The 27,620-nt window shown below is 43.4% G+C and overlaps 2 protein-coding genes across 2 annotated transcripts in view; both read right to left on the bottom strand.

Annotated features, from left to right (window-relative positions):
• Positions 1-3,191, bottom strand: part of LOC108936217 (ubiquitin carboxyl-terminal hydrolase 2-like) — a 28,851-nt gene extending 25,660 nt beyond the window's left edge. Inside the window, exons 1-2 of the mRNA XM_029250930.1 lie at positions 2,925-3,191; positions 1,242-1,339 (exon numbers count right to left, since the gene is read on the bottom strand). The gene's annotated coding sequence lies outside the window, so the exon portion shown is untranslated. The remainder of the gene's footprint in view (positions 1-1,241; positions 1,340-2,924) is intronic.
• On the bottom strand, positions 22-19,533 carry tecta (tectorin alpha). The gene is made up of 24 exons (XM_029250929.1): positions 19,473-19,533; positions 18,866-19,005; positions 17,515-17,802; positions 17,221-17,358; positions 16,939-17,104; positions 16,347-16,759; positions 15,466-16,036; positions 14,610-15,220; positions 13,836-14,406; positions 12,813-13,444; positions 11,894-12,527; positions 11,582-11,781; positions 10,445-10,825; positions 9,962-10,248; positions 9,542-9,822; positions 9,180-9,290; positions 8,857-9,059; positions 8,606-8,769; positions 7,300-7,548; positions 7,003-7,165; positions 6,412-6,496; positions 5,728-5,847; positions 5,292-5,367; positions 22-824 (listed from the first exon to the last, which is right to left on the bottom strand). Exons 1-24 carry the CDS (start codon positions 19,531-19,533, stop codon positions 764-766), a joined length of 6,606 nt encoding a protein of 2,201 aa, XP_029106762.1. The 3' UTR covers positions 22-763.
• Positions 19,534-27,620: the final 8,087 nt, after the last annotated feature.

The following is a 27,620-nucleotide window of genomic DNA, read 5'->3' as shown; positions in this document are numbered from 1 at the left end:
GACGGGGGGAAAAAACTGTGCAGTCGAAAGGGGAGTGTGCCCCATCGTGGCCAGGGCACCCTCATTCGTACCCACCCTCACCATTTCTCCCCCACAGCAGCACAGCCGCAGCCCAGGAAAGTGGGGGGGGGGGGTCTGCAGTAATTTTGTCAATCTGCTGCAAATCCAAGGTACTTCGCATACAGTAAAGTGCTTAAGATGCACTCTCTTCACGTTCAGCAGTTTCCATGGCGTGAAGCAGGAGGGGGGATGCAAATTTGGGTGACCTCCCTGATGAGAAAGCGCACACGTCCATCTATGGTTGGGAACTTGCTATAAAACGTATGCAACTTCCCAACACTTTCCAACACTACATATACACTTTATGGAGTTGACAGACTGCAAGCAAGGCGGAAACCCTTCATGAGATACATTTTTTTATTTTTTTACTTATGCCACCATTCTTACAACACTCCGTCCCTATGCGCTCATGTAGGATTTTTGCATTTAACCTCATGTTTCTTCCTACCCAGCCAGATGTGTGTCTGGACACGTTGCACCGTGGAAACTAAACACTCCAAAGAAGCTAAACAAGAAGATACAGAGCGCACCAATCCAAAGATTGTAGGAATCACAATAATGTTACCCAACTCTAAACTGAAACCTTTTGGGACAATTTGAGCTGAGATAAAATGCAGGGTGTGCTTGTTACGTCTCCTGAAAGCCTTCATCGCCGAGCCACCAAGCACCCGCGTGTCAGCGAGTTCCTGGTGCTGAGGAAAGCCTACATGCTGTACAATGGGGATGGAACACTTGCTGTGTAGACTGATGCATGTGTTTGCACACTCAGGTGACCCTCCTTCCATGTGAATAGGAAGCCTACTTGCTGCATGGCAAAATGACTAACACATCCGTGTGACCAGGTGCCCTACCTCCAGTCAGCTGTGTGAGAGAACAGTATAAACCCTGTCGAGCTGGGTGATCTACCTGCAGTAAATTGTCATCTTTGCTGGTCTGGCTTGAACATTATTGTCTGCCATAGAAAGGTGTACACCACGCATAACCACTTGCGCCACCTTCTGCCGAGAAAATCATGGACATGCTGAGCACCTGGGCTTTTTCTACGAGCTGAGCAACATGGGCATAGTAGGCAGACTACCTTTGTGGCAAGAGAATACCAACTTGGTATGTTAAAGCATGACATATGTGCTGTTTGGCTTGACTGGAATCAACAGACCCAACAGCATGCAGGGCGTGCCTACCTGCAACGTGTTGAACGGATACTCTCAGTGGCAGGGAACAGCAACGTGGGCCTGGCGGCTCATTCTCCCTCAGCACAGCATCGCCTCCCTGCGCAGAGCTGTGGAAAAGTGAGAAAGAACTACAGATGTCAAGAGGCTCGGGAACTACTCTCTCTATGCACCAAGACATCCTAACTTCTGTCTTTTATTTTATTATCATCGCTTCTGCTGCTGTCAATAACTGAGATATGTGCATACCTAAACCACTCACCCTGACCCCCGGTGCATTGCTCTGACCTGTCGAACTGTGCTTTTTTAGACAGGGTGTACCATTCCACGGGTCCAGTGTACATTTCTGAAAAGTGCAGTGGGTGGAGTGATGTGTGCTGCGGAGGTGCTGCTCTGGCCCCATATTGTGAGGAATAGAGAAAGAAGGAATTATATAGGAGGAGCTGATTCAGAGAGCCAGGGATGAGGTGACAGAGCTGATAAATATAGCAGATGCCCATGACCTCCACAGGACACTCAGCACTTGCTCGCATTCCAATTTGCTGTTAAAGAAGAGAGAAGAAACTCAAAGATCCAGTGTACGGTGCAGAATACGCCGGTCCATATTTTCGAAGACAATGTCAATCAATGTATGTAGCCACTGTTACTCACAAACCCGTTTCATTGTTACCTGGTAATGTAGTGTGTACCCAGCACAGTTTATAATAGTGCATCCTAAAGCGGAAACTTACATTACTTTAGAACATGATAGATGTTTGTCCTGGGTGAACTGATGATTCTGATTAACCCTTCAGCCACTGTAGGAATGTCAGTTCATTTGAAACGTAGAAAAATAATTAAATAAAGTCACTCATGGCATACTGAACCGCTCAAATGGACCGTGCCCCACAAATAGACCTTAGGGGAAAATTAAAATGGAAAAAAAGAGTAATTAAAAAGAAAAAATAAAAACTTAAATCTTTTAAGGACAGGTCTAAAAATACCATTTTCAGTTGGGGAAAAAAAAAATTAACTTTTCATTCAGTTTCCTGAAAGATGTCAACGAGTGCGACGCCTCCTAAGCTACGACTTGCCGTGGGCTCCGAACTTTGAGTGACACGCAGCCGTTCGGGCCACGGCGGCTGCAGCGGAGAGCGGCGTGCTCTCTACGTGCAAGGTGCGTCCCAGCTACGTGCTCGGCGCGTGCAAACGTGCGTGCCCCGCACGCGCCCGCCCGCCCGGTCTGTGAGTGTTACTCATTGCGATGATGTAAAGTCCCGGGTAGCGGGACGAACATGCTCGCCAAGAAGAGTTCAAGAGCCCCCAGTCCGCCGCCACCAGCCTACGGCAACTCGCGGGCTCTTTAAAGGGAACATGTCCACCGTCTGCGCTATTAATTTGTAAACCTGAACAGTCTGAATTATGTGCCAAGTTGACGAAGCAGCAAGCGCGCGGCTAGCAAGAGAGACAGGTGCCGTCAGCGAACCGGCCAGATGCCGACGTCACATGCAGCCCATGCAGCTAACGCTACACGTACCCAGCTAGCTCGCCCACTACAAGACGTAAAACACCTTCACTCCGACTGCATTTACGAAATCTCTCTACCGAGTATCTCGAGAAACCAGACGGAGAACCGCAATTCCAACCCAGAAGGCAACTGAGCCACGCAAGACTACAAGAACAAGAGCAGAGAGGGACTGCAGTGACTGTTCTCACCCGCAAAGTCCGAGCCCATTTTTAGTCACACTGTACTGTTAAAGTAACACATACAGTATGGCATACTGCGGTCCTTCCCAAAGTAAAAAACAAAGGCTCTGTGCTTCCCCTTCCTCAAAATGTAATTCCACATGAAACCGGTACAGGCTTGGGCAAAAATCAAACAGGAAAAAATACTTCACTTTGATTATTTAAAAGCCCGTGCGTACTGAGGACATGATTATATACAGTTCGTGGCCAAATAACGGATCGCCCTCTCTCTCTTTCGCTCCCTCTGTAACTCTGACGTTGTTCCAGAATCGACGTTGCTGATTGGTTTACATCGCTCCCCTGACGTCATTCGCAAACCTCATGCCAAGAAATCGTCATGGCGACGGGAGTAAACGCCGAAAGAATCACTTCAGAGCGCGGCGAGTGTCGTGGACGTTAACTGCAGTCACGTAATGCTCATTGATGTTGTTTATCATAATTCTTTTATTCACCGAAGTGACTTACAATGTATTGCAAGCTGTCAATAATTATTTATACGTTATGTAGTTGGGTATTTTTATACAGCAGTTTAGAAGATCATCATGCACACATGATTGGCATTGATTGCACATATTCTCGAGTGATGATTACATCTCATAGTAAGATATATTGTTAACCCTTTTATCTGACACTGACTGGTTATGCCAGGCGATTTACAGTGTTAGATACTCAACTTTATAATTATGTACTGTATTACAGACCTGAAGTTGAACATTTGTACTGTATCAAATCGGGGTAAGTGCTTTGATTAAATGTACTACAGAACATGTTACATCAAGAGTGGGAACCTTCAGATTGCAAGGCAACAAGCCTTGACCATCACACCATATTTAATTTTTTTTTAAAATCTGGAGTCCTTCATTTTCTTTTGTTGATTTTGTTGTTACTTACAGTGCATGATGTAATCTTCAGGAATAACAATCCTTAGAGGCATGTATTTGCCAAAGCAATACATTGCTTCCATCATTATCCATTTGTTTACTTTCAAGTCAATGGTCTTGTGACACACAATCATTTTAGAAAAGGAACTCATTATAAAAAATAAGGTTTGTATGTATTTTATCAGTATTGCTTGGTTTATTGTGGACAAATTTCTAGTATGCCTTTGTTACATGTAATGTGTTTTGTCCATAGTGAAAACAATGCATTTTCATTTATTCGGTCTCTTTACAAATGGTTGTTTTTACATTGTTGTACAATGATATTTATCTTATTTTGCATGCGTTCACTTTCCATATTTGTCAGGTTCTACACACAAGCAAACTGACTGTACATTTGTACATTTATAACATGTAAGATAATTCCTCTTTTTCACTGAGAACTGAATGAAACTGTTAACGTCCTACGAAGGTAATAAAAAAAGTTTGATGCCTTTCATTTACATATCAGGTTTCTTGTACATAATACACCCTTCACTCAATGATTAAGAATTATTGTCCATGTTCTGTGGTGTATGTCCATTGTGGCCAGCAATTTGGTAATTCTTTGTTTCAGTATCATATACATACTCAGAACACTAAAGTTTTATAGTAAATTATCTTTTGCAAATGAGGTCATTCAAATCATAAATTGTAAACTAGTCTTTTTATTTATTGTGATTCTGTTCTTTTATTATGTTCTTTTTTGCTTCTTTGTTCAGAATGCATTCATTTGGCTAATTTATTTATATTGCTCAATTAATAACCTCTTTATGTTTTCTTTTTGGACATTGAACTGTGTTCAGATGTAAGTGCATGCTCTTTAATAACTTTTTTCCTTATGGTGTTTATAATTCAAGAAAAACCCAAAATCAGTCAATTCAGAGCTACTTTAACATTGTAGCAAAGCATCATAAACACTGTAGAATGCTAATGATCCAGCTATAAGGATTCCATCCAAGGACATTTTTCCCTTGAGCGGATCTCAGAGCTTGTATGTGTATCGTACACAGACAGCTGTGGTGGCAACTGAACTTAATGGTCCAAACAGAAGTATTTCATACATGAGGAAACTATACCCGGACTTGGGTTTTAAAGCATTCTGTTTCTAGTAGGTTTAGTTCCCTAGGATGCTATTACTGACATATTCTTTAGTTCAATAGCACTATGTTTATGAGTATGTGTGATTTTGGTTTAATGTAATTCCCATTAAAGTGTGAAGGTATGTTCTGTGGTGTCCACTTTTCTTGGTCTGGAGGCAAAAGCTGGACTGTTTTATGACTGATTGCTGTGGCTGAGTGATAGTAGGCTCTGCTGCCTGTTTCGCAGATGTGCAGTGCTCCTGATTCTCCTCCTCATCTTCTGCTAGCATTTCCTCTTCTTATCCAGCTGAGATTAGGAAGAAGGCATTTGTATGTGCAGCAAGATTCTGCTGGTTAAAGCACTGAAGACCAGGAGAGGGGCCAAGGGTCGGAGGTCACCACTTGAACTGGTAGCTTTGATGGACAGAGAAAAAAGACATAGTAAAGTAGTGCGGAACTGTGTAGCAATACAAAGCATAGGAATGTGTTCAAAATGTATTTTCATCATCAAAAATTTCATTTATATGTATATATATATATGTATATATACATATTCACACACATACATTCAGTATAAAGATATAAAACTCCATGAGTGTACTGTACAGTTGGTGAAAATGTACAGTAGGTGAAATTTGCTGTTACCATGATCATCCACATCCTTACCGCATATAATGAGTGGGCAGTAGGATGTAGACACAAAGACGGTGCCATGCCATTATATTGTGATGCAGTTGGCACATAGACCCTGTGGTGCCAGGCAGACAGACTCACCTAGACAGGTCTTCCCATCTCGCTGCAGTGTACCAGTTACACAACTGCACACAGCTCCTGTCATCTGGCTGGTGCAGATCTGATCACACCCCCCGTTATTCTCTTCACACCAGTCTGATTCTGGATAGGGGCAAACACAGTGAGAATGTGTATTTGACCTTCAAGAAGCACTTGAGGACAGGTTGGCTGGTGTTAATTCTCAACTGCCACAAATTTAAGAGTAGAGTTAATGCACCTTTCTACTGCTAAAGCACAAACTGTCAGCTACTTTCTCAGATGCATGAAATTGATTGAACCAAATTTAATCTCTCGGACTGTGCCATGCTGCTTCCACAGAACTATGACGTCCTTATGGTCAGTACTGCTTAATAATGCATCACACAAATTGTAATTTTATTAGTGTTGAACACTAAATAAATGTATAGCAGAAAGTTTTGTCAAAACGCTCATGGAGCATAATGAACAGAATATTTTACAGATATCAGTTTGAAATGCACTGCATCCTACACCATGCAATGACCATTTTAATGTTCATTCTCTTAAAAGTTTTACATGCTGAATATCACTATCGACATCCATTACTAGCAGTGCCCCATTCTGATGGTTACATGACTGGATCTACTGATAAACTGATACTGATTGAAGGTTATTGTGAAAATTCTGTGAAGAATGTTGGTTCGGGACCTTTCCGCCGGATGGGCCCCACTGTAAGAATGTGTTCCTTGTGTTCATTGTAGTCTGAATACATTCTTCTTTTGTGGGGACAGTTCTGCAGGGAAAAAGTGCACATGCATACGGTGTCAAAGTAAGCCAGTGTCTCCAGTGTAGTCAAAGCGGCACGCTTTGAAACCCGTTAACATACGTCGCCTGTCGGGACACAATGCTGCACCGGGAATAGAAGTCGCACAGCTGTATGTCTCTTATTTACATTTACATTTATTCATTTAGCAGATGCTTTTCTCCAAAGCGACGTGCATCTCAGAGAAAAATAGAATGAGCGCATTACATCAACAGAAGAGTTTTTCTGTTATCCTTTGTGACGTGAAGTGATCCTACCTACCACAATGCTATTGCAGCTTTACCTGTGTTGCATATAAGCTATAAGTATAAAAGTCATAACTACCTAGAAAGCAACAAGAGGAGGGAATATCAAAATCCACAGCAGATGGCTATACTGTACTTACAATTTATGCAAGAATGGATTGGGATCCTGCTTCAGGTAGTATTTTAGTAACATTCTTCAGATGGAATATGGGATCATTTTGTTAGACTTACCACTTTACAGGCATTGGTTTCAGAGTCACATAAGGAGACATCGCAGTGGAGGTGCACCTCGTCATAGTCGCCAATAAATTTAAAGACAGTGACATGAAATCGGCAAGTCAGGGACACACCGTTCTCTGCCATACCAATGGTGTTGTCCTTGATGTTTGGACATCTGCAATAAATAACATATGTTTGACTTGATTTACAATGGTTTTAGGCAGATAAAGTATGCTTTGAAATTCAAACAATTTTCCTAAATCTACACTGTGAGGTACATTTTTGCAGTGTTACAGTGTCAATAGCTACCCTTTCTCAATGATGATGTATCGGAGACGGTCACTACTGTATCTGGATGGGGTGGCCCAGCACATATTGACAATGAGGATGAGCTGGTGCTCATCAGCCCCCTCCACAAAGACACCAACATATAACACATCCCGGGTGCTTAACACCACTTCACCCTCACGGTACGGGTATCGATATGATGCATTCTTGTACAGGGCCATCTTTGTGATGAAGTTTCCTTCTTGAGTGGGTAAGGTCAGGTTGATAACACTGGAGAGAAGAAGTAAAGAAGTGTTAAATATTAACATGACAAAGGCTGACAGGTGGGTTAACACTGCCAGATATTGTCTTAATGAAAATTCATTGCTTAACTGTTCGAGCATGCCGTAACCAAAGACACTATATAACTCAACCTAATGGAATGTCAGGAAAAGAAAGGATAAAGACAAATGGTACAAAAATGTACGACACAGATTTTATTGTAATACAGTGTTTTGTAAACTTATGAATGTAATGAATTCCTGAAAAATCCTTTGTAAGATGAATTCTCATAACTCAGTGGAGAATGGTTAAAGTGTTTATGGATTCCGAGCTCAAAAATTGCTTCCAATTTATCCTAAAGAACCACCAAATCCATGAAAAAGGGACACAGTTACTTCAATAGTTAACATCAGTTATCAAAATACAGCATTACAAGACAGTTTCTCTAAATTGATTATTCTTTAATTCGCACTTTTTGAGCTCTTTTAAAACTATTGCATAAATTAAAATAAAAATAATCACAAACAGAACATCGGTAGATGTAATCCTTGATAATTAAGATGAAGAACGCAAAAAATTAAAACAACAAAGACAAATGAAATCAATGAAAACAATGCTAAGGAATTCATATACACCAAACAAGCTGACGTACGTGTGTGTGTGTGTGTGTGTGTGTGTGTGTGTGTGTGTGTGTGTGTGTATTACATTGCTCTAGTGTATAGATGGGTGAATGATGGTAGGGATATTAGTGCTGTGCATTTAGCATTGCAAGTTCTTAAATAAAGGTGTCAGCTAAATGTTATTTAAAAATCTTTGTAAGTTGCTTTGCAGAAAAGTGTCTCCTAAATGAATACATGTAAATGTAAATGTGTTGTGCTACTCAGCTATTAAGTATGAAGAAATGGCCTCATAAACTGAAGGAGGAGTATTAAATGAAACGTCTCACAATGTCGAATTCTTGTAATTTGAGTGGGTGTTTTTTTTTTTTTTGTACCACGATTGCCCAGGTGAGAGCAGCTAAGAGAACACTCTTAAAACCAGCATACAAGATCCTGTGGCTTCTCACCTGAGCATAGGCTTGAGCACTGTCTCCAAAGAGATTTTGATGTCCAATTCATAGGCACAGGAGAACTCAACATTGATGGTTTTGTCACGTGTGATGACATTGCCTGTGTTGTTGACACTCTCAATCCACACCGTGTTCTTATACATGATATGAGTTCCATTGGACTATGGAATAAAAAGGGATGCATTAACAGAGTCAGTGTCTTAGATGTAGACTTCAAGAGAATAACACCAGTGGAAGAAGTTTCTGACCTGCACAATAGAGCCACAGTGCCCCTTGGTGTTGTTGATATGAAAGGAGATAAAATCTTCTCCCTCAATGCCCGGGCAATGTTGATCGTTGACTCGTACGTCCTCTCTTTCAAAGCCCAACTGGAACAGCTTGCACTTAGAGATTGACACTTCCATATGTGCATGTTTGCAAATTACCTCCGCTTGGATTACATCATCCTCAGCTACTGACCAAAACAAGGAACCACAGATGAGGCAAAGCAATACAAGCGATGATCATACTTTTTAAAAACATGCAGAAAGCACCCCATTCTGCTAATCCTACCAGGAGGTATTTGCCTCACCTCCTCCACTGATGGGCAGCTCTGGGCATCCACAGAGGTCTCCACCATTCTCTTGTTCACAAGTGTTGTTAGTGCAGATCTCTCCAGCACAAGGGTCATAGATCCATTCTGCTAAATACATGTCCATGCACAACATTAGCCATCATCAAGCACATCCTTTCTTCTTCTGGACACTAATGCAAAAAAAACAAGACACTAACTGCAGAATTAGCTGCACATTTGTACGACTTTGCCTAATAGTTTTATGTTAATATGTCATATGCTTTGAGCTGCTCAGGCTGTGTGTACAGTGTGTCATTTTTATTTATAGCCTTTCAACAACTCTTCCCCTAGAAATCCTACAGGTGACGCTGTGTCCTTACAGCAGTTCTCCTGAGCAATCCACTTGGTGGTGAGTGTGCCGAAGGAGCGGCAGGCCTCAGCGTAGGCAGCCAGAGAGCCGCACACCTGTGCCTTGCGGTGGTTATAGCAACCATCCAGGTAACAGGACTGATAGAAAGGTCTAGGGTCCAGCAGTCCATGACAAGGCTGAAAGAAACCCTTCATCTGAGTCAGTTTCAGGCAGGCATCCTCGCCCTGTAGCTCTGACACAGCGGTGTTGTCACATGATTGCGCCAGGGCCACATACTGAGTCTCATCACAACTGCAGGGAACCAGCAGAATAATAAAAGTGTCACTTCTTTTGAAACATTCCAATGCGTTCTACCCTGGGTCCAATACAAGTACTGCAGGGCTTTATTGCCAACATCTATTAAAGTATGTCTTTAGCTCTCACCCCTCACCTATTCTGCATGCCATTAGTCTTCCAGCTCTGCGCCAGCTCCAAGGCGCTGACAGCTGGCTTGCCACGGGAGGTGATGTAGTCATCCGTAGGATCCCCGTTGAAGTTGCCGCACAAGCCGCAGACCTTGTTCTGCAGCCGTGGGCCCATAGTGATGGTTAGCGTGTTGAAGCGATTGTAACGCACTTGAATATCTTGAACTGTGTCAATAACCACAAAGCCCTCGGATGTTGTAACCCTGGTCATCAGACCTGTGACGAAGGGCACTGATACCGGTGTCCCGTTCACCTAGTCAATGCAAGGAAGCACTGCTGTTAGTGGGAGATCCCCAAACCATTCTATGTTATTCTATCTTGCATCTTAAGTTAACTTCATACTTTATTATTACTTCAATGTCAAGAACTGAAGTACTGCTGCTGTGCATTAACTTAGTAGGTCCAGCTGAACTTCTGACCTGGCAAAAGAAGTGCCCCTACCCACAGACCTTGACAGTATTGCCAGAGATGAGGATGTTCTCCTCGTTGATGTAGAGGTAGACATGGGAGATGGTGGTAAGGTTTGGTGTACTCCACTTGTCAAAGTTGGCAATGAGCTGGAAAGAGAGCTCAGGCAGCTTGTGGCAGATGGTGGAGAGGACGAAGGAGCAAGAGGCCGGCAGGCGCAGAGAGGCCCCATCGAAAGTCCGGAAGACGCCGCCTCCCGAAGCCACGCAGTGCCGACTTCGGCGGGCAAAGCAGCCCCTCACACCGTTTCGCAGAGCACATTCCTCCTCAGCTTTACAGCGCCGTGGGTCACACTGGATCAGGTTGCGGCCAATGCACTGACAACGCTTTGTACAGTCACTATTCCAGAAAAGCTGCTTAGGCTGGACAAAAATACAGTGGACGGGGCAGAGGGAACTGAAGTTAGTTGTAGGGGTAGACAATCAGCTTTTACTAGTCTGTGCCAATGAGGCTTGTTTGTGGGTGGCAGGGTGGCACAGCGAGTAGTGCTGCTGTCTTACAGTACCTGGGTGGTGTAAGAGAACATGGGTTTGATCTCTGCTCAGTCTGTGTGGTGTTTGCATGTTCTCCCTGTGTCTGCATGGGTTTCCCCTGGGTGCTCTGGTTTCCTCCCACAGTCCAAAAACATGCTATTCAGGTTCACCCATAGTGTGTGAGGGACAGAGAGAGTGCGTTTCACTGATGTATTGCTGATTGACCCATTGTAAGCAGTGTATCTGGCAGTGTAAGTCACCTTGGTGAATAAGGTGTGTGGGCTGATAAAACTACATAGAGTTCATTGGAAGTCGTTTTGGAGAAAAGCATCTGCTAAGTAAATAAATGTGAATGTTAAGGTAATGTTCAAAGCTTTATTCCAACATAGTAGAGGTATAGAAACTCCACACAGACTGAGCTGGATTCAAACATACACCCAAAGAGCCCGGATGCTGTGAGGCAGCAGTGATTCCTTTGAGAAGAGCGACATCTTTGATTTTCGTCAAGGTTTCAACTTGTGTCTATCAGCAATTTGTAAACTTACAAGTTTTTCTGTGTAAGGGCTACTTCCAAGTAAATTCCTGGTATGTATCTGAGTACAGCACACGCAAAAAAAGAGGACAGGTGGGAGGACTGTTTCTTACCTCATAGTATTTGCCATCAATGTAGCAACCACAGTTTTGACTGAGGATGCAGCTCTTGCCGTTGAGCACATAGCCCTGGTCACACTGGCAGCCCTCCACGCAGTAGTGGTTACAGTCACGTTGGCCACGGGCTGGGGTACACTGAGGTTGGCAAACGGTCATGCAACTGGAATAGTGACTGTTCACTGGGCATGTCAGGGCTGTATACCGTCACGGAAAAGAAAAATGTAAGGAGTTTTGTAGCTTCCAACTGTACAAGAAAGGAAACTGTCAGAATTAGTGAGGAAACAAGGTAAAACAGAGCTCACTCACTGCAAGGAGTAAAATTCCTCCAACCAATCAACGGGACACCTTGCGTCTGACAAGTGCTAGCATAGATCTGCAGCCAGTTGCATATAGTCTCCTGTGTCCCTTGATCCAAACAAGTATCCTGGAGACAACTTTGGTAGAAGTAAGCTGGGGCCACCTTGCTGTGGCAGCGAGAGAATACACCTCGTCTGTCGATGATTCGTCCGCACAGCCGCACAGCCTCGGGCTCCACGTAGCCGTAGAACCCGTCTACCAGGTGGAAGCGGGTGTTCTGATTGCCATTGTTGTTTCCATTGCCAGCATCGGCCACGAGGCCACTATCCGCAGCCAGCCCTCGCTCCAATAGGCCACAGCGGGGGCAAGTGTCCCCACAGCCCACCTGGCAGAAGTTATCCCTCTCTGCCCACATCTTACCCCACTCTGTGGTGCTGAGGTAGGGCTCTGCAGGGAGGCCCTGGCACAGCCCACACGTGGAATTGTACATGCTGCGGGGGAGAGTCAGCAAGAGCAACGTGTTCCAGTCAAATGCCACCTTCAGTCCAAAATCTGTCTCTAGCACTACCTGCAGCCCAAAAGTGAAGATGTTGACTTTCCCAGGTCCCAACTTAAGAGGTAGATACAGACGTTCCTTGTTCACCTGTAAAGGTATGAAAGATTTAATTACTCTGACATTTCTGTGTTGTTTAGAAGTCCACTTTATATTTCTATTCTATTCTATTCTATTCTTGTGCTCATAATTAGATCAAGTGGGAGTTTAAAAGTTCACAAGGTGTCAAGTACTATTTTTTGTTTTTATATTAAGTATTTCTAAACAAAGTATCTCTTTCACAAGCTTATCTGAAATTATTTAGCATGTTGCCAAATGAAAAAGACTGAATTCTGAAAACAGAAAGTCGCTCTTGTCCCTTTCTAGCTGGCTTACCGTAACGGTGTGTTTGTAGTTCCGAGAGACCTCAATTTCATAGTCATAAACCTCAAGGATAAAGCCTCGAACCCAAATTGCTTGCCCTGTGTCCCGATCTTCATTCCTTGCCAACAACTGGAATGGTGGAAAGCCATCACTGCTTTGCTCCTCACCAGCCCCCTCTTCCTCCTTCCCACAGTTAGTGGTAACAAGCTGGAGGGAGCAGCTGCTCTGCAGCTCAAAGGGTTGGCTGCTAAATGGCAAGAAGTGACCATATCCTGCAGCAATGCACACTGCCTCAGTGCGTGGCTGGCAAAAGTAAAGTCCAGAATCCTCTTGGCAATACTCCTCCGAGTGGCACGGGGAAATCTGGCAATAAACCCGATTGTCAGCACCATTGCAGAAGCAGCGCTCTTGACACTCCCAGTCTGTCCAGAAGGTCTCGTTGGTGGCCAACTGCCGGCCACGGTGCAAGCAACCACAATCGCTCTTGTGGATGCACTGGCCATCCTTCAGGACATAGCCATCCTCACACTGGCAACCTTCAGAGCAAGGTAGTGGACAAGGTCCTTCTAGCCCCAGGTTGGCACATGTTAAAGGGCAGGCAGAGGTGCACTCCTCAAAGTGACTATTTTCAGGACAAGGCAAAGCTATCAGTTCATAAGACAAGACAGAAAGAGAGCATGTCAAGGAAGAAGGACACTTAGCTCACAACCTTTAAGCAGCTACATTTGGTCACACTTTACCACATATTAAACAGTAAGCTTTAGTTTCTTCACTTTGCAGAGGTCTCCATTTGCATTCATTTTCTCACCTCAAGAAGATGTTAACCGTTTTACCTTTGGAAAGGTGCGGACCTGACCTTTGGTGACATCTTTATTTTAGTTAAAACTTTCAAAAACTCGCAGTCTCGGAATAATCAGCTACTATAGGTCTCTAAGCCAATTCAGTAATGAGGTAAGATGAAATTTACTGTATACGTCAAGTCACAGTTTGCATACTCACTACTGGAAAGAGCAAGCAATGCAAAGGAATACATACGGCAACCAGTTGAACTTCTCCAGGCTCCAAGGTTGATCTGGGCATCTTGGCAGGCAGAGGCATAAGCTTGTAGGGAGGAGCAGAGGGCAGACCGGTTGCCCTCACGAACGCACATATTGTACAGGCAGTTTCGGAAGAATGGTGAGGGGTTGACGACATTGTGGCAGGCTAGAAAGGAGCTGTTAGTGGGGTCATTGATGTTGCCACAGAGCCAGGGACTCTGGTAGAGACGGAGATCCACGCACATTCGGTACAAGTCTTCACAGTCGCCATTGCATGTCAAGTCATCAGCGATGGCTCGCCAGCCCTCAGTGAAGAGCTCGGTGCTCTCGGCCAGTCTGCCGCTGGGCAGCCGAAACTCATCGGAGGCATTGCCATTAAAGTACCCACACAGGCCACAGGTGGCATTGTAGTACAGGGTCGAGAGAGTGACATTGAGAAGACCCTGGCGTGTGTAGCGCACTTTGACCAGTCCAGGCCACTCTGCCACAGTGGCATTGCCAGGGGCACGGTAGATTAGCAGAATCTCCATGGGATGGACATAGGGTAATGGAACAGTCTCACCATTAACCTGCAGGTTTGCACACAAGGTGTTAACATTGCATAAAGCTGGATGACTTTTCTAAGCGTTTAAGACTTGAAACTTTAAAGGTCTTCAAACAAAGTCATTCTTATAATTATTCACCCTATTAAGCACTGGAGATACAGCCATATTTTAACCTGCAGCTCGTTTTTAATATAATGACTCACCATTAATACCACTACAGCTCTTACCTTGACTATGTCAAAGTCAGTACCACCCAGCTGTGCTTCCAGATTTGCTATACGTGCCATCACTGGCCGCACCCAGCTGGGACCCTTGTTCATCAGCCGGCGGCCGATCTTCACCTCCGCAGCAGATACATTGCGCGGCACAATCCCACAGGGCTTTAGCAGGAAGTAGGAGTTCTCGTTGGGGATCGTTAGCGCGGAACCGTCAAAGGTGGACAGGACCTGGTTCTGAGAGAGCGAGCAAACACCTTCCCGGCGCGGATAACACCCAAGCCGACCTAGCTCGGCTGTGCAGACCTCGCCCTCCACGCAGGAGTCGTTGAAGCAGGAAATCTCACCTTCTGGTCCGCAGGTGCAGCTCTGGGAGCAATCACCACCATCATCACCATCTGCCGCCCAGAAGGACTCATTGCGGAGGTAATATAGACCGTCACGCTCGCATCCGCAGTCTTCCTTCCGAACACAGCGGTTCCCGCTCAATACATAGCCCTCATCACATTGGCAGCCCTCGGTGCAGGGGTGGGTGCAGTACAGATGAGAGGTCAGGTCAGAGCAGGAGGCAGGGCAGGCGCTGGTGCACACTTGATAGTGGCTATATTTAGGGCATGTCAGTGCTTAGAGACATGAGAAAGGGTTAAAAAAGAAATAATTTGTTTACTGGGATGTCAAACAATTAAACAAATGGCACAGTCAATAAAGTAGATTTTTTTGGTTTAAAACATCCTTCATCCTTTATTTTATGATGTCAAAATTCACAGGCAATCACTTTTTAGCAGCGTAAGCAGTCATATCTTGATCTGATACAAAACCCGGGCTATTGATTTAATTGGAGCCAGTACGTCCAAAGTAGCAAACTCACTGCAGAAGGACCGGGACCTCCAAGATCGGATGGTCACCCCCAGAGCCTGGCAGGCTAAAGCATACGCCTGAATGGCTTGGCACAGGGTGGTGATATTGTCCCGGTTGCTGCACATGTCGTAAACGCAGCTGTACACAAAGGCAGTGGGGTCCACCACCGTGCGGCAGTCCCGGAAGGGCCCGTCGGTCTTGTTGATGAGGCCGCAGTAGTCGGAGCGGAAATAAAATGACTCGGTAGCTGGGTCACAGACGCTGCAGTTGTGTGCGCATCCATCTGTGCAGCGCCAGTCAGCATCCTCCACCTGCCAGCTGCCACCCAGCTCCACCACACTTTCTGCCAGCGAGCCGTCGGGCAGAACAGGATCATCAGCAGGGTCATCGTTGTAGTTGCCACACAGGCCACAGGTGTTGTTGAAATATGAACTGGGCAAGGAGATGGAGGCATAGTGCTGCCCGTCGTATGTCACAAGTAGCCCAAAGTCTGTCTCCAGAGCCACAGCCACCCCAGACTGATAGACTCTTATAGCCCCCAGCTGGAGCTGCACAGGTAAGGTTTTCGTCAAACCGTCCACCTGGGGGAATCAGAGAGGCCTACATAAACTGTGCTTCTAGAGGGTAGTTGCACTGCACTGACTGCATCATCCCACCTAGATGTGCAGTGCATGCAAATAGCAATATATGCGCCACGAAATTATCAAGGCATTATGTAAAATAATTTGCTCCATGAAAAATACAGATACATACTTAGAAACATACACATACCCTTAGAATACTGATCAAGTTTTTGGTCTGCTATTGGTGTAAACAAAGCAGAACATTTTGGCAATATAAGGTAAAAGAGAATATAATCAGATGGGTGAAAAAAGCTAAAAAGTTTCTCACCTGCACAGTGCCCTGGCTCCCCTTTGGCAAGGTAACACGGTGACCATACATCTCTACTGTGATATCTCTTAGCCAGGACACGGTGGCCACACCGCGATTCTCGTTTTTGGCTTCGACGCTGAAAGACGGCAATCCCGCGGTCTCCCAGCAGGGTCGCGCCAACAAGTATGAGCATGTGCCCTGGAAGTGGTAGAGGAACCCATCAAAGGTATGGTAGTGTGGGTCGCCAAAAACGACGCAGGTGCTGGTGCGGGTGGGCTGGCAGGAATACGCCCCATCTTGTTGCTCGCAGGTCTCCAGCTGTCCGCATGGTGCTTCCTGACACATGACTTCATTGTCCAGATCCAAGCAGCGGCACCTCTGGGAACACTGGTCCGACAACCAGAAGACCTCTCCACGTCGGTGAAAGCGTCCTGAGGGAAAGGAAAGAGACACACAAAATGTATCTCAATTAATTGAAAGAAATGAACAACAATTAAGCTGGCTTAATGTTACACCCGCGAGATTCCGAATCATCCGCTTTCATAGATAGAATTCAGTCATCCATGACAGGCAAAGAAAAGAGTAACTGGACCTCAGATTTTATTTTTACCATTATAACTGCATCCATTAGCTGGATCTATCTGGTCAGTGTCTATTCGAAACAGCCAGCGTCCAGGCTGATTGACATTGGTGGTTTGCTCAATGTTGACGACTTCATTAGAACGTGACCCTGGGAGGTTGAAAAAGTGACTGATATCCCCACCATTGAAACCTGCCTAGAAAAGGAGCACAGAATATGGGAGAGAAAACAAAAGACGATGGAGAGGAAAATGTGTTTATAGCAGCTGCAGCCATTTTAGCGCACAAACACTTTGAAAGCTTCTCAGGTTACCTGTGCCGTTGTGCCTCCTAACCCTGTCAGTGGGTCCCCGCCACTGGCGGTGCCTGTACTCCAGGCGATCTCTCCATAGTTAAACATAGCAAAGTAGGAGATGCCATCAGAAATGAGCACAGCTTGAAAGGTGTTCACCTGGCCAGGTACAGAATGGAACGTGGTTCACATTTTATGTCTTCCAGATATTCTACTTTTCTTATTCTCAAAGTTTTCTTCATTTGACACTATTAATTATAGTGAAAACATATATCATTAGAAAGAGGTATTTTATGAAAAGAGAAACATTCTTACTGGTGTGGTTTGGCTGCCCCCATAAAAAGTGACCTGATGCCAGGTGGCAATGAAGACCCACGTGGCACTGAAGGAGGTCATAGTTTTGAAGTACTTGCGGACATCTTGGGTAGCCCTCTCCAAGAGGCTGGGTTCAGTGCTCTCACGGTAATACACATCGCCACGAATGCCGTTGTGCACATCTGCCCAGAATGGTGCAATGAATGAGCGGCTATCAGTGAGGGGGAAGGCCTCGGGTGTGAACTGACTGACCTGAACGTTGAAGGAGATTACGCCATTGTTGTTGACCTGCGAGGATATTAAACAAGTCCGTCTTAGTCAAAACAGAAAGCGTTTTTGCAAGAACAAGAATAATCATAACTTTTGCTGTGCCTTTCAAAGCTGCTTCTCAGAGAACATTATAGGAAAAGGAAAGATATAAGAATAGTAAAACAAAAGAAATTTATAATGAAAATCAATATGGTAAAAAAGTTAAAACAATAAAACAGCAGCACAAGAGAGCAAAAGAATATATAGCAGAAGAAAAGAAGCATTTGTTATTTCAAGACATTTCTAAACATGTAAATCTTGAGCCCGGATGCAAATGTGCTCAGAGTGGAAAAATCCCTGATATTCATGGAAAGGGATTTCCACAGCTTGAGGGCACAGCAGATGAAAGCCTGTAGAATGTAGGTGAGCTGGAGGGGTATGTAGGAGGCCAAAGTCAGACGAATGAAATCAGGGGTATAGACTCATATAAGGGCAGAGAGGTAGAGAGATGTTGGGGTCAGTGTTGCGTCAGTTTTGGCAACTTGCAGAATGTGTAGAAAAGGGGTGTGAAGCAGGACATTCAAAATTGTCAAAAATTCAACATTTAAAAAAATTACTCCATCAACAGAAAAAAAACTATTCTCAGATAGGCAATATGGGAATTAAATAGTTGTTAAGAATGATTAAGTTTGGGATGTGTGTCCTCCTTAATGAGCTGGCCTGAACACAAGCTATGAATGATTAAAGCATTTAACATATCTCAGAAATCATAGGCTAAAGTAGAGTGCTCAGCATATGCTGATATTACAAAAACCCACAATAAGGATCTTTTTAAATTTGAAATTGAGCAAAATGTGGGTCTGGGGTTCGAGTCCTGCTTGGGGTGCCTTGCGATGGACTAGCGTCCCGTCCTGGGTGTGTCCGCTCCCCCTCCAGCCTTGCGCCCTGCGTTGCCGGGTTAGGCTCCGGTTCGCCACGACCCCACTTGGGACAAGCGGTTTCAGACACTGTGTGTGTGTGTGTGTGTGTGTGTGGGTATTTATGACATACAAAATATGTCAATTTTTAATTTACCACATTAAAAAGGGTTGCTAAAACTCACAAATATGGAGCGATATGGAATGTTGAAGAAGATGAATGGAATGAGCAGGGTTATTTCCGGAGAACTCCCATCATCCATTTTGGGAGTCTCAAAGTCTCCATTAGCCTGTCCAAAAGGATACAGGATACTCTGAGACAGAGCTGCGGGGGACAGAAAGAAAGAAAGAAAGAAAGTTGAACGTTTCAAATGAAACACTTCATATCACGAGATTACAAAAGATGGCCAACTCATATCTTTAAAATTGCTACCATTTACTGCTGTATAATATAATAATAGTAGCAGTAGTAGTAGTATAATAATAATAATACTATATGATCACAGTAGTATCTTCATAGCTGGAAGAATATGTATCTTCAGTTGTTAATGAATTGTTGCTTTCAAGAAATATGGAAGATTTTAAGATGAGCACTGATTTACTTTAATATTTCTTATGTCTGATAACTCATTTTTATTGTGCTGCCCCTTAACAATCAGTCTATCATGCAACCTTGATGGGTTAGTTTCTTGTTCTGTAAAAATCACATTGATCTGTGAGGCCCTTGATGGACTGGAGACAGAGAGGTAGAACAGACCACAAAGTGTCACAAACCAGAGACAGTAAACTCACCTCTAAGAATCAGGAGGCAGACAATGTAGATGAACACAGCTCGATTTCTTGGTTTGACCATCCTATTGATCCAGAGCAAGATATGCAGATACAGAAACATGATTGTTGGGACAATTTCAAGCAACAGCTGAAATAATCTAAATCTTACCTTCTGCGCTTCTCTTAGTCAAAATATTATTTCCTATATTTCCTGTAGCTCTCTGTACATTTGACTCTTGTCCAACCTGAACTCACAAAATAAACACAATAGTCCATATGTTTCTTCCTTCTTCTCTATCGATTTTAACGCAGCCAACTGCAGTACAGCAAGTTTCAAAGGGAAATTGTCATACAGATGAGCCTCTTAGTTTTACGAACAGCAACAGTAGCACGAGAACATACAGGTAGAGAAAGTTTACAGAGAAATTGTAGACATGTACACAGAGCAAGGGCTTGAGGTCAAAAAGTTAGAATATATCTTGTGCGATCATGTAGTAATAACTTCCGGAAGGGTGTCCAGACATTGCAGAATTCTTAGAGTGCAAATCAAATATCAATTTTTCATGAGGGAGAAATTTCACTTGTCATCCACATATTTATAGAGAGAACTAGTGATGCTGGCCACAAAATTAAACACATTTCCTTGCCAAGTCTGTAAAAGTAACTATGGAATGACATAACATCATCATCATCATCAAAAAAAAAAAAAATTGATTGTGATTTAGCAAGAAAATGGATGGAGAAAAATAAAATGTCGCTGAGTGGTTTTGTGAACCCCATTCCAGTAGACAAGTATCTTAACATATTCCCAGAATCCATGAACCAAAGAGCCTGGGGAGGCTTTGCATTTAAAGCACAGCTGAGATTTCCCCAGGAACACCGTGCGAAGGTGCACTGGAGCGAGGCAGATTCTGTAAATGAGCTTGAAGTTTTGTTTCTGCATGCTGGGGGGGGTGCAGGCAGGGAAGGTATCTCTTAACATCTTGCCAAACTGGAAGGGTGTTGAAAATGACAAAAGTTTTGAATAAAGATGGGATTTCATGAAACTTCTCTGTGAAAATCAAAGACTTTCAGAGTCTTGAGCAGCATGACTCAGACCCTACATCATCCAGGGAGAATCCACCCTTGTCTGGAACTACTTGGTCATTTGTTCAATTTGTGCAACTCGGTAGTAACATCTATTTTTGGTAAAAAACTGCAGCCTTGTTTTTCAGTTGACAAAGTGTGGAGAGTTTAATTCTGGGCCTTGTCTGTGCCAGATAAATCTAGGGACCTAGGTGCCTAATTTAAAAAAAAAAAATCATCTGACATATAACAGGGTAGGTTTTGGAATAGGTACGGCAGGCAAGGCAACATTAAACGTTAATCCAGACACCGTTCATTCTATCAAATATTGAAATAAGTAGGTCCATGAACTCATATGCTCTTTAATTAAAGAGCAGCCTCTTTTTATAAAAATATTTTCTTTATATCACCATTTCCCATTTTCTGTCATCATTGATATAGGTTTGTCTTTTCTTTAATAATAATGAATAGGTGTGGATGGGAAGCATTAAGTTTATATGGGTTGATTAAGGGGTGGTGCGGTGGTGCAGTGAATAGTGCTGCCACCTCCCAGTGTCTGGGCGGTGCGATACAACATGGGTTTGACCCCTGCACAGTCTGTGTGGAGTTTGCATGTTCTCCCTGTGTCTGTGTGGGTTTCCTTTGGGTGCTCTGGTTTCCACCCACAGTCCAGGTGAATTGGTAACTCTAAATTGTTGTGAGTGTGTGTGGCTACCATGCAATTGACTGGCATCCCCTCCAGGGTTTTCCACACTCAGCCTTGTTACCAGTGCTTCTGGGATAGGCTATGGTTTGCTGCAACCTTGCTCAGGATAAGCAGTTACTGAAACTGGATGGACGGACGGGTGTATTGTTTGATAATAACATTAGAGGTATAAACATTTTACTAAGTATGTTACCCAAATTTTGTAGTTACATTGAATTCAAAACCATAATTCTGGAGACCTAGACCAAGAAAGGCTGAGATATAAGCTTTCAGAAATTCCCATATCTAATATGTAGGTGGTGGTATTCATCCTTAAAAATAAATAAATCAAAAGATATACATAGATGAAAAGAACATGAAGGTTTGGCAGGTTAGATAAAAGTCTGAGATCTGCATTTTTTGGAATAAAACACTGAATGTTTTCAAGGGAATTCAAGTTGTGCTCTTGACCAGTTAATGGGACCTTGACATTTCTCAAGGTGGCCAGGGTGGATAAAGAAGTGACAAAAAAGGACACAGAGTTAGGAAATGGGAGAAACGGGGAGAAAAGAAATGGGCTGCTGAAACGTAAACTTTCCATCTTAAAGAGCAGTCTCCCAAACCTCCCTTGGGTATTTCCCAGTCTACTTAACGCAACGGCCATTAGCCGAGCCCTGAAAAGCTCCCATTATCCATTGGGAAACAATGTGACTAGGATCACATTCTCCATGGCTCTTGTGTGAGTGGGCAGCAGCGCAGCCCAGGCGATGCCAAGGACTTCGGCTCTCTAAGTCTATCCTGTGTCCGCACTCCCGAGTCTACTGGGGATTGTGGGGTCTGCCTTGAGGGCACTCTGGGATTCATAGTGCCATGCATCCATCAACTGCGCCATAAGAACACGTAATGAGCTCAAAGCTCTTGGCTTTTCCTTAAATTGAGTCATTCTTCTTTTTTTGGCATCTGTTCATCATCGGAACAGAGTTTATGAGAACAACATGGTTTGTCCAGACAGTTTTTTACTTGTTGAAACAATTTTTTAAATATTGACAGCAGGTGTCATATTCCATATTCCATATTCATGAGTGTTTCTTTAAAATGTTTTTTAACTACTTATGGCACGGTGGCACAGCAAGTAATGCTACTGTCTCATCGCGGATGTGGGTTTGAACCCTGCTCAGTCTGTGTGGAGTTGGCATGTTTTCCCCGTGTCTGCATGGGTTTCCTCTGGGTGCTCAGGTTTCCTCCCACAGTCCAAAGACATGCTGTTCAGGTTCCCCATAGTGTGTGAGTGACAGAGAGAGAGAGAGTGTGTTCCACTGATGTATGGATGAGTGACCCCTTGTAAGCAGTGTATCTAGCAGGGTAAATTACCTTGGTGAATAAGGTGTGTGGGCTGATAACACTACATAGAGTTCATTGGAAGTTGCTTTGGAGAAAAGCATCTAAGTGAATAAATGTGAACTTTGCAATTGAAAGCAAGTACTCCATTCAAGGGTGTTTTGGCAGGAGCAGGATTCAGACTGAAAGATGACAGCCTCAACCACTGCACTCACCTGCCCTTGGCATTAGCCATGGTGGGATTGCTACCTGTCATACTTTATTTAACCTTCTTTGTATGCACTCGTTTGTGTATTTTATGCACCTGATATTTCTGAACTGTACCCTTTAGAGTGCAGTTCTGCCTTTGTAATTATTTAAAGTGAGCAAAGTCGTGTACTGGAATATTTCAGTTATTATACATATTTACATATTTAATACCTTTTGGTATTACAGTCTTAAACCACAACTGTCGATCTGCTACATTGTTTACGTGTAGGCTGTTATAAATATGATTCCCTTTGGGGCACTCTATCACGGCACAAACAAGATAAACACATATGCTGTTTTTTTTGTTTCTTTTCCCTTCAGACTAATGTTTGTCTTAGTCTAATAATGCGTATTTCATAAAATTTCTGTGCCGTTCCACAAATATCAAAGCAGGACCACTATGGGTTTATATGCGAGTTTGACTTTCTGATCAGTCTGTCCAGAGTGGGCATGTTCACTTCGAGTTTGGCGTGGCATGGGTGCACAACAAGTAGTGCTGCTATCCTGCTGTGTCTGGGTGCCTCAAGAGGACGTGGGTTCGATCCCTGCTCAGTCTGTGTGGAGCTTGCATGTTCTCGCTTTGTCTGTGTGGGTTTCCACTGGGAGCTCTGGTTTCCTCCCACACTCCAAAAACATGCTGTTCAGGTACATTGATGACTCTGCATCTCCCAAAGTGTGTGAGTGACAGAAAGTGTGTCTCAGTGATGTGTTGATGAGTGACCCATTGTAAGTAGTGTATCTAGCAGTGTAAGTCACCTTGGGTAAATAAGGTGTGGGCTGATAACACTACAAAGTGTTGTTGGAAGTCAATTTGGAGTAAAGCGTGTGCTAAATGAAGTAATGTAAATGTTTGTGAGATGCGTGTGGGTTTCCTATCTATGCTTCAGGTTTTTTCTCCTCTCCGAAGGCATGAGTTTCAGGAAAACTGGTGACTCTAAATTGCCCAAAGTGTGTGTGTGAGATTGCTTTGTGATGGACTGGCAGCCCATCCAGGGTGTGCCCTGCCTCATGGCTTATGGCTCCTGGATAGGCCCTGAAACACTGGAATCCTGCGATGGATAAGCAGTTATTACTAATAGATGGATAAAGAAAGGGTTTAAATGGTGAGCTTGATTATAGAGGTGTATCTTGGTTCCAGTTCAAGGTTTCTTTGCAATAAAAGCAAAGCATTTCTCTTTCCTTTTTAATAAATAACAAATAGCACTGCTTTATTCCATTCTTGGTTTATATGTCAAAAGCTGGAAAAAATTCCTTAGAATGTGTCCCTCATCCTTATATTTTACACCAACTTCTCCAAGTAGTAGAAGCTCCTAAATACTCTTCCTAGGGCACAAAAACTGGCAATCGTGTTAACAGAAAATTTTGTAAATAGAGCAATACATGTATTAACTAAACACATTACTAAATCTTAACCAGATCATTAGTGCCGTTGAATTACTGTGCCCTGTTTTTCTATGTGGACTTTAAAAAGGCAGCTGAGGATTAGTTTAGTGAATAACATCCTGCATTTACATTTATTCATTTGGCTGACACTATTCTCCAAAGTAACATAAATTAATGTACCTACAATTATTTACCCATTTGTACAGCTGGGTAATTTTTTTGCTGAAGCAATTTAGGGTAAGTACCTTGCTCAAGGGTACTATAGGCAGAGGTGAGATCTGAACCTGTGACCTTTAAATCCAAAGGCAGCAGCTCTAACCACTACACTCCCAGCTGTCCCATACCCCCATGCACTTAACTCCTTTCCTTTTTCTCAATACCTTTTACTTTACATGTCAAAATGTCTACATTAAAACAGTTTTGCTATTGCTAGGTTACCAAGTAAGCATTCTTCGTCCACCATTCAAGGTCTCAAACACAAAACACTTCATGTTAGCATTCTTCCTATTTGTGAAAATTTTAATGTTCGTAATTCCACATATGAATGGATTAAGCATGAAGAATAATGCATGGTATTCAGTGAATATTGTGTCTATATTTAAGTAAACCAACTGATATAAACCACAGTTCCAGCAATGGGGTGATGGAAGAAAGTAAAACAAGTAAAACCATTAACATTTCAGACGTATTAAGGAAATATTACTAATTGATGTGTTCAGTGTTTCAAGTTAACGTGTTATGCAATTAACACGTGTTATACTAGAACTTTTTATTTACAAAACTGTTTACCCCAGATAAGATGCAACCATTAAAAGTTTTGAGTACAGTTTAACATTTTACACTTATGTCCTAAGAAATAAGAAGGCAGGTACTTTAATCAAAGGTATTACAATGTGAGCAAGGATTCAAGACTGTTTCCTTCAACTGCAAGATGATGGCTCTAACCCCTATGCTACCCACAAAAAATATTATTCAATTAGCTGATGGTTTTATTCCAGGTAACTTACAGCATACTGTAAATTCAGATTTTTTAAGACACTTTCAGTGACTCACTCCTTTTGAATAACAGAGTATTCTTACTGTCTCAATCCAAGATAAGTACCTTGACCAAGTATACTACAGTAGGAGTTGATTTTGGGAACAGGTCCTTCAATTCCAAGGTAATGGCTCTAACCCCTACTCAACCTGCTACCACCCAAACAGTATAGTCATCCTGTATGCTGTTACTGCAAACATCTGAACAGTAGAAATGTATGATCCAAACATCAGCAGAGATAAAGCAGCATGTTAACGTGAGGGATGCTACATCGTTGATGTACGGATGCCAATATTCTAGGACTCAGTAGACCGTCATGGTACCCACTCACCTGTTCATAAAGTGGAACTCACACCACTCCTCTCACCAGGATTCCAGGAGCACTGAGAAATCTCCCATGAAACCAGGCAGCATCCACAAGCTTATCAGAGCCCCAGCAGGCAGGTGTACCGAGGAGAACAGCAAGCAGTCAGGGAGGAGGGATGGGGTGCGGGGGTGGGGTTGTGGGGAAGGAGAACCCAACCTCACAGAAACACCTTCTGTCCACTTCCCTTGGATTACTGGTAATTGCGGAGCAGAAAAACGAATCCTGCCGGAGGCTCACCTGATGGATTTCAAAAATAGGACCAGGCGGCAGAAAGAGTAGAAAAAACCTTGTGCATCATTAGAGTGTCTTCCTCCAGTAAACGGCATTACCTTTTTCATGAGGGGATAGTGTTTAACTTAATCTGAGATCAGTTTTTTGTCGATGGGGCAGACCCACTGTGGGAAAGGGAGGGGTGGATGAGTGGACCAGGAGAGAGGAAGGGAGGGACTATGAACTGTGGAACGCTGAAACCAGACCTTATTTTCTTCCAAGCATGGATGGCAAAGAGTGTTTCAACAAAGAGGATTCCTGGCAGAAATGTCAGCCTGTTGGAGTTGGCCTTATGACTCCGCACCACCCTTCGAATAGGGTATGCTCTGTGCTGTAGGATCTTACCTGCCAAGAACAAAAAAGAGCCCCATACTCACAGAGGGACATAAAACAGTGAAAACCTACTTTGGAAAGCAGCAAAAAGAGATCCAGTTACAGTATTAACATGAGTTACTATGGGCACAGTATATGTCCTTTCTTGTTGTCTCCTTCTAATTAAGTTCGCCTCAATTTCAGGCACACAAGAAAGCTGGAGCTCATTACCATAGATTTCTGCAGGATTGCATTGACTTTCAGCACGGAAATCACAGCTGAATCCTTGCTGATAAAGGCTGGGACGAGTTTGAGTTAGATGGTCCTTTGTTAGGAGGACAGTAATGGTAACAGGAGAGCAGAGAGGCTAATGTGTGAGAGGCAGCAGTACTGAACACAAGGCCTGAGCTTCTATGGACTAAGGTGAAGTAGGTGAAAGTGCTTTCACTAGAATGTTATTTTGCACCTCCAAGTTCTTGTCTTGTAACCTAACAAAAGCCTCCAAACACAACTGTGGGCTAGCAGAAATAGGAAAAATGGATGGCATATAATTTACTGTAGTAGGTTCTCTGTTCCCAGATAGCTCATCTTATGCTCAATCAGTGTTGAGAAATAGAGAATAAAAGCGCAAGACATGATAAAGATGGAGGCTGTTAGGACACATTAGTGTAAAGGGGGGATATTATTGCAATGGAATCAGGGTGTTCAAAGTGACTCCTGTTGGTTGTATTTAGGTTGCAGAGTGATGAAATTATCTTAATCACAGTTTGGCTGAAATGATGAAACCTCAACTGCTATGAATAAGTATGCCTGACTTGGAATTGGATGGAGCAGGGAATTTGCATGAACATGGTTACTTGAAGATCTCTTCAATATAAAGGCACACACCTTATGAAAGGCTCTGTGAGCTCTACTGGTATTCAAGTGATCCAGCACATATCCTCAAATGACATCACCTAAATTATTTTATCTGCTGCAATCCATGGGAATAAGTATATTCAAAAACATATCTGGAGTTGGAGATATACAGCTGGCCCTTGTCCTTTCAAAAGCATAGCTCTGTTAGTCCAGGATGGACAATCATTTGATTCCCAATTTGTGTTGTTCATTTTCAGCCCTTGCCCAGCAGTTGGCCTGGACCTGCACTTCTCTCCTCTTGTCCATAATATAAGTTCCCCCTAGGAAACCAAAACCTTCTTCTAGGCAACTCCATCTTTCAAGCTACACAATGGGCTTTGTTCAGAAGCCTGTACCATTTCTCCAGGGCTGCAATAGCAGGGGTATATCAAAATACCTTCTGGCTAGGCTTCCCTGTCTTTGGGTAGGGCATAAGCAGCAGGGAGTCACTTCAACCTGCTGACCCTAAAGGGTCTCTCAGGCTTGGACAGGTTGACCTTTTTAATGAGACCTTGAGTGTCACCTGTCTTACATCTAAATGCATAGGTTTATTCAGGTGTTGTTCAA

Source organism: Scleropages formosus, chromosome 4 (genome assembly GCF_900964775.1).
Source record: "Scleropages formosus chromosome 4, fSclFor1.1, whole genome shotgun sequence".
Lineage (NCBI taxonomy): Eukaryota > Metazoa > Chordata > Actinopteri > Osteoglossiformes > Osteoglossidae > Scleropages > Scleropages formosus.
This window is presented reverse-complemented; position numbering and strand designations above follow the sequence as displayed.

What these genes read in the sequence shown, in the direction of transcription:
- tecta (XM_029250929.1), bottom strand. Translation starts at nt 19,533, where the DNA reads ATGGTCAAACCAAGAAATCGAGCTGTGTTCATCTACATTGTCTGCCTC. An exon ending in TTCCATATCGCTCCATATTT is followed by an intron (nt 17,803 to 18,865) that starts GTGAGTTTTAGC and finishes ATATCCTCGCAG; the next exon opens with GTCAACAACAATGGCGTAAT. An exon ending in GGAGCCAGGGCACTGTGCAG is followed by an intron (nt 16,037 to 16,346) that starts GTGAGAAACTTT and finishes TGATTCCCCCAG; the next exon opens with GTGGACGGTTTGACGAAAAC.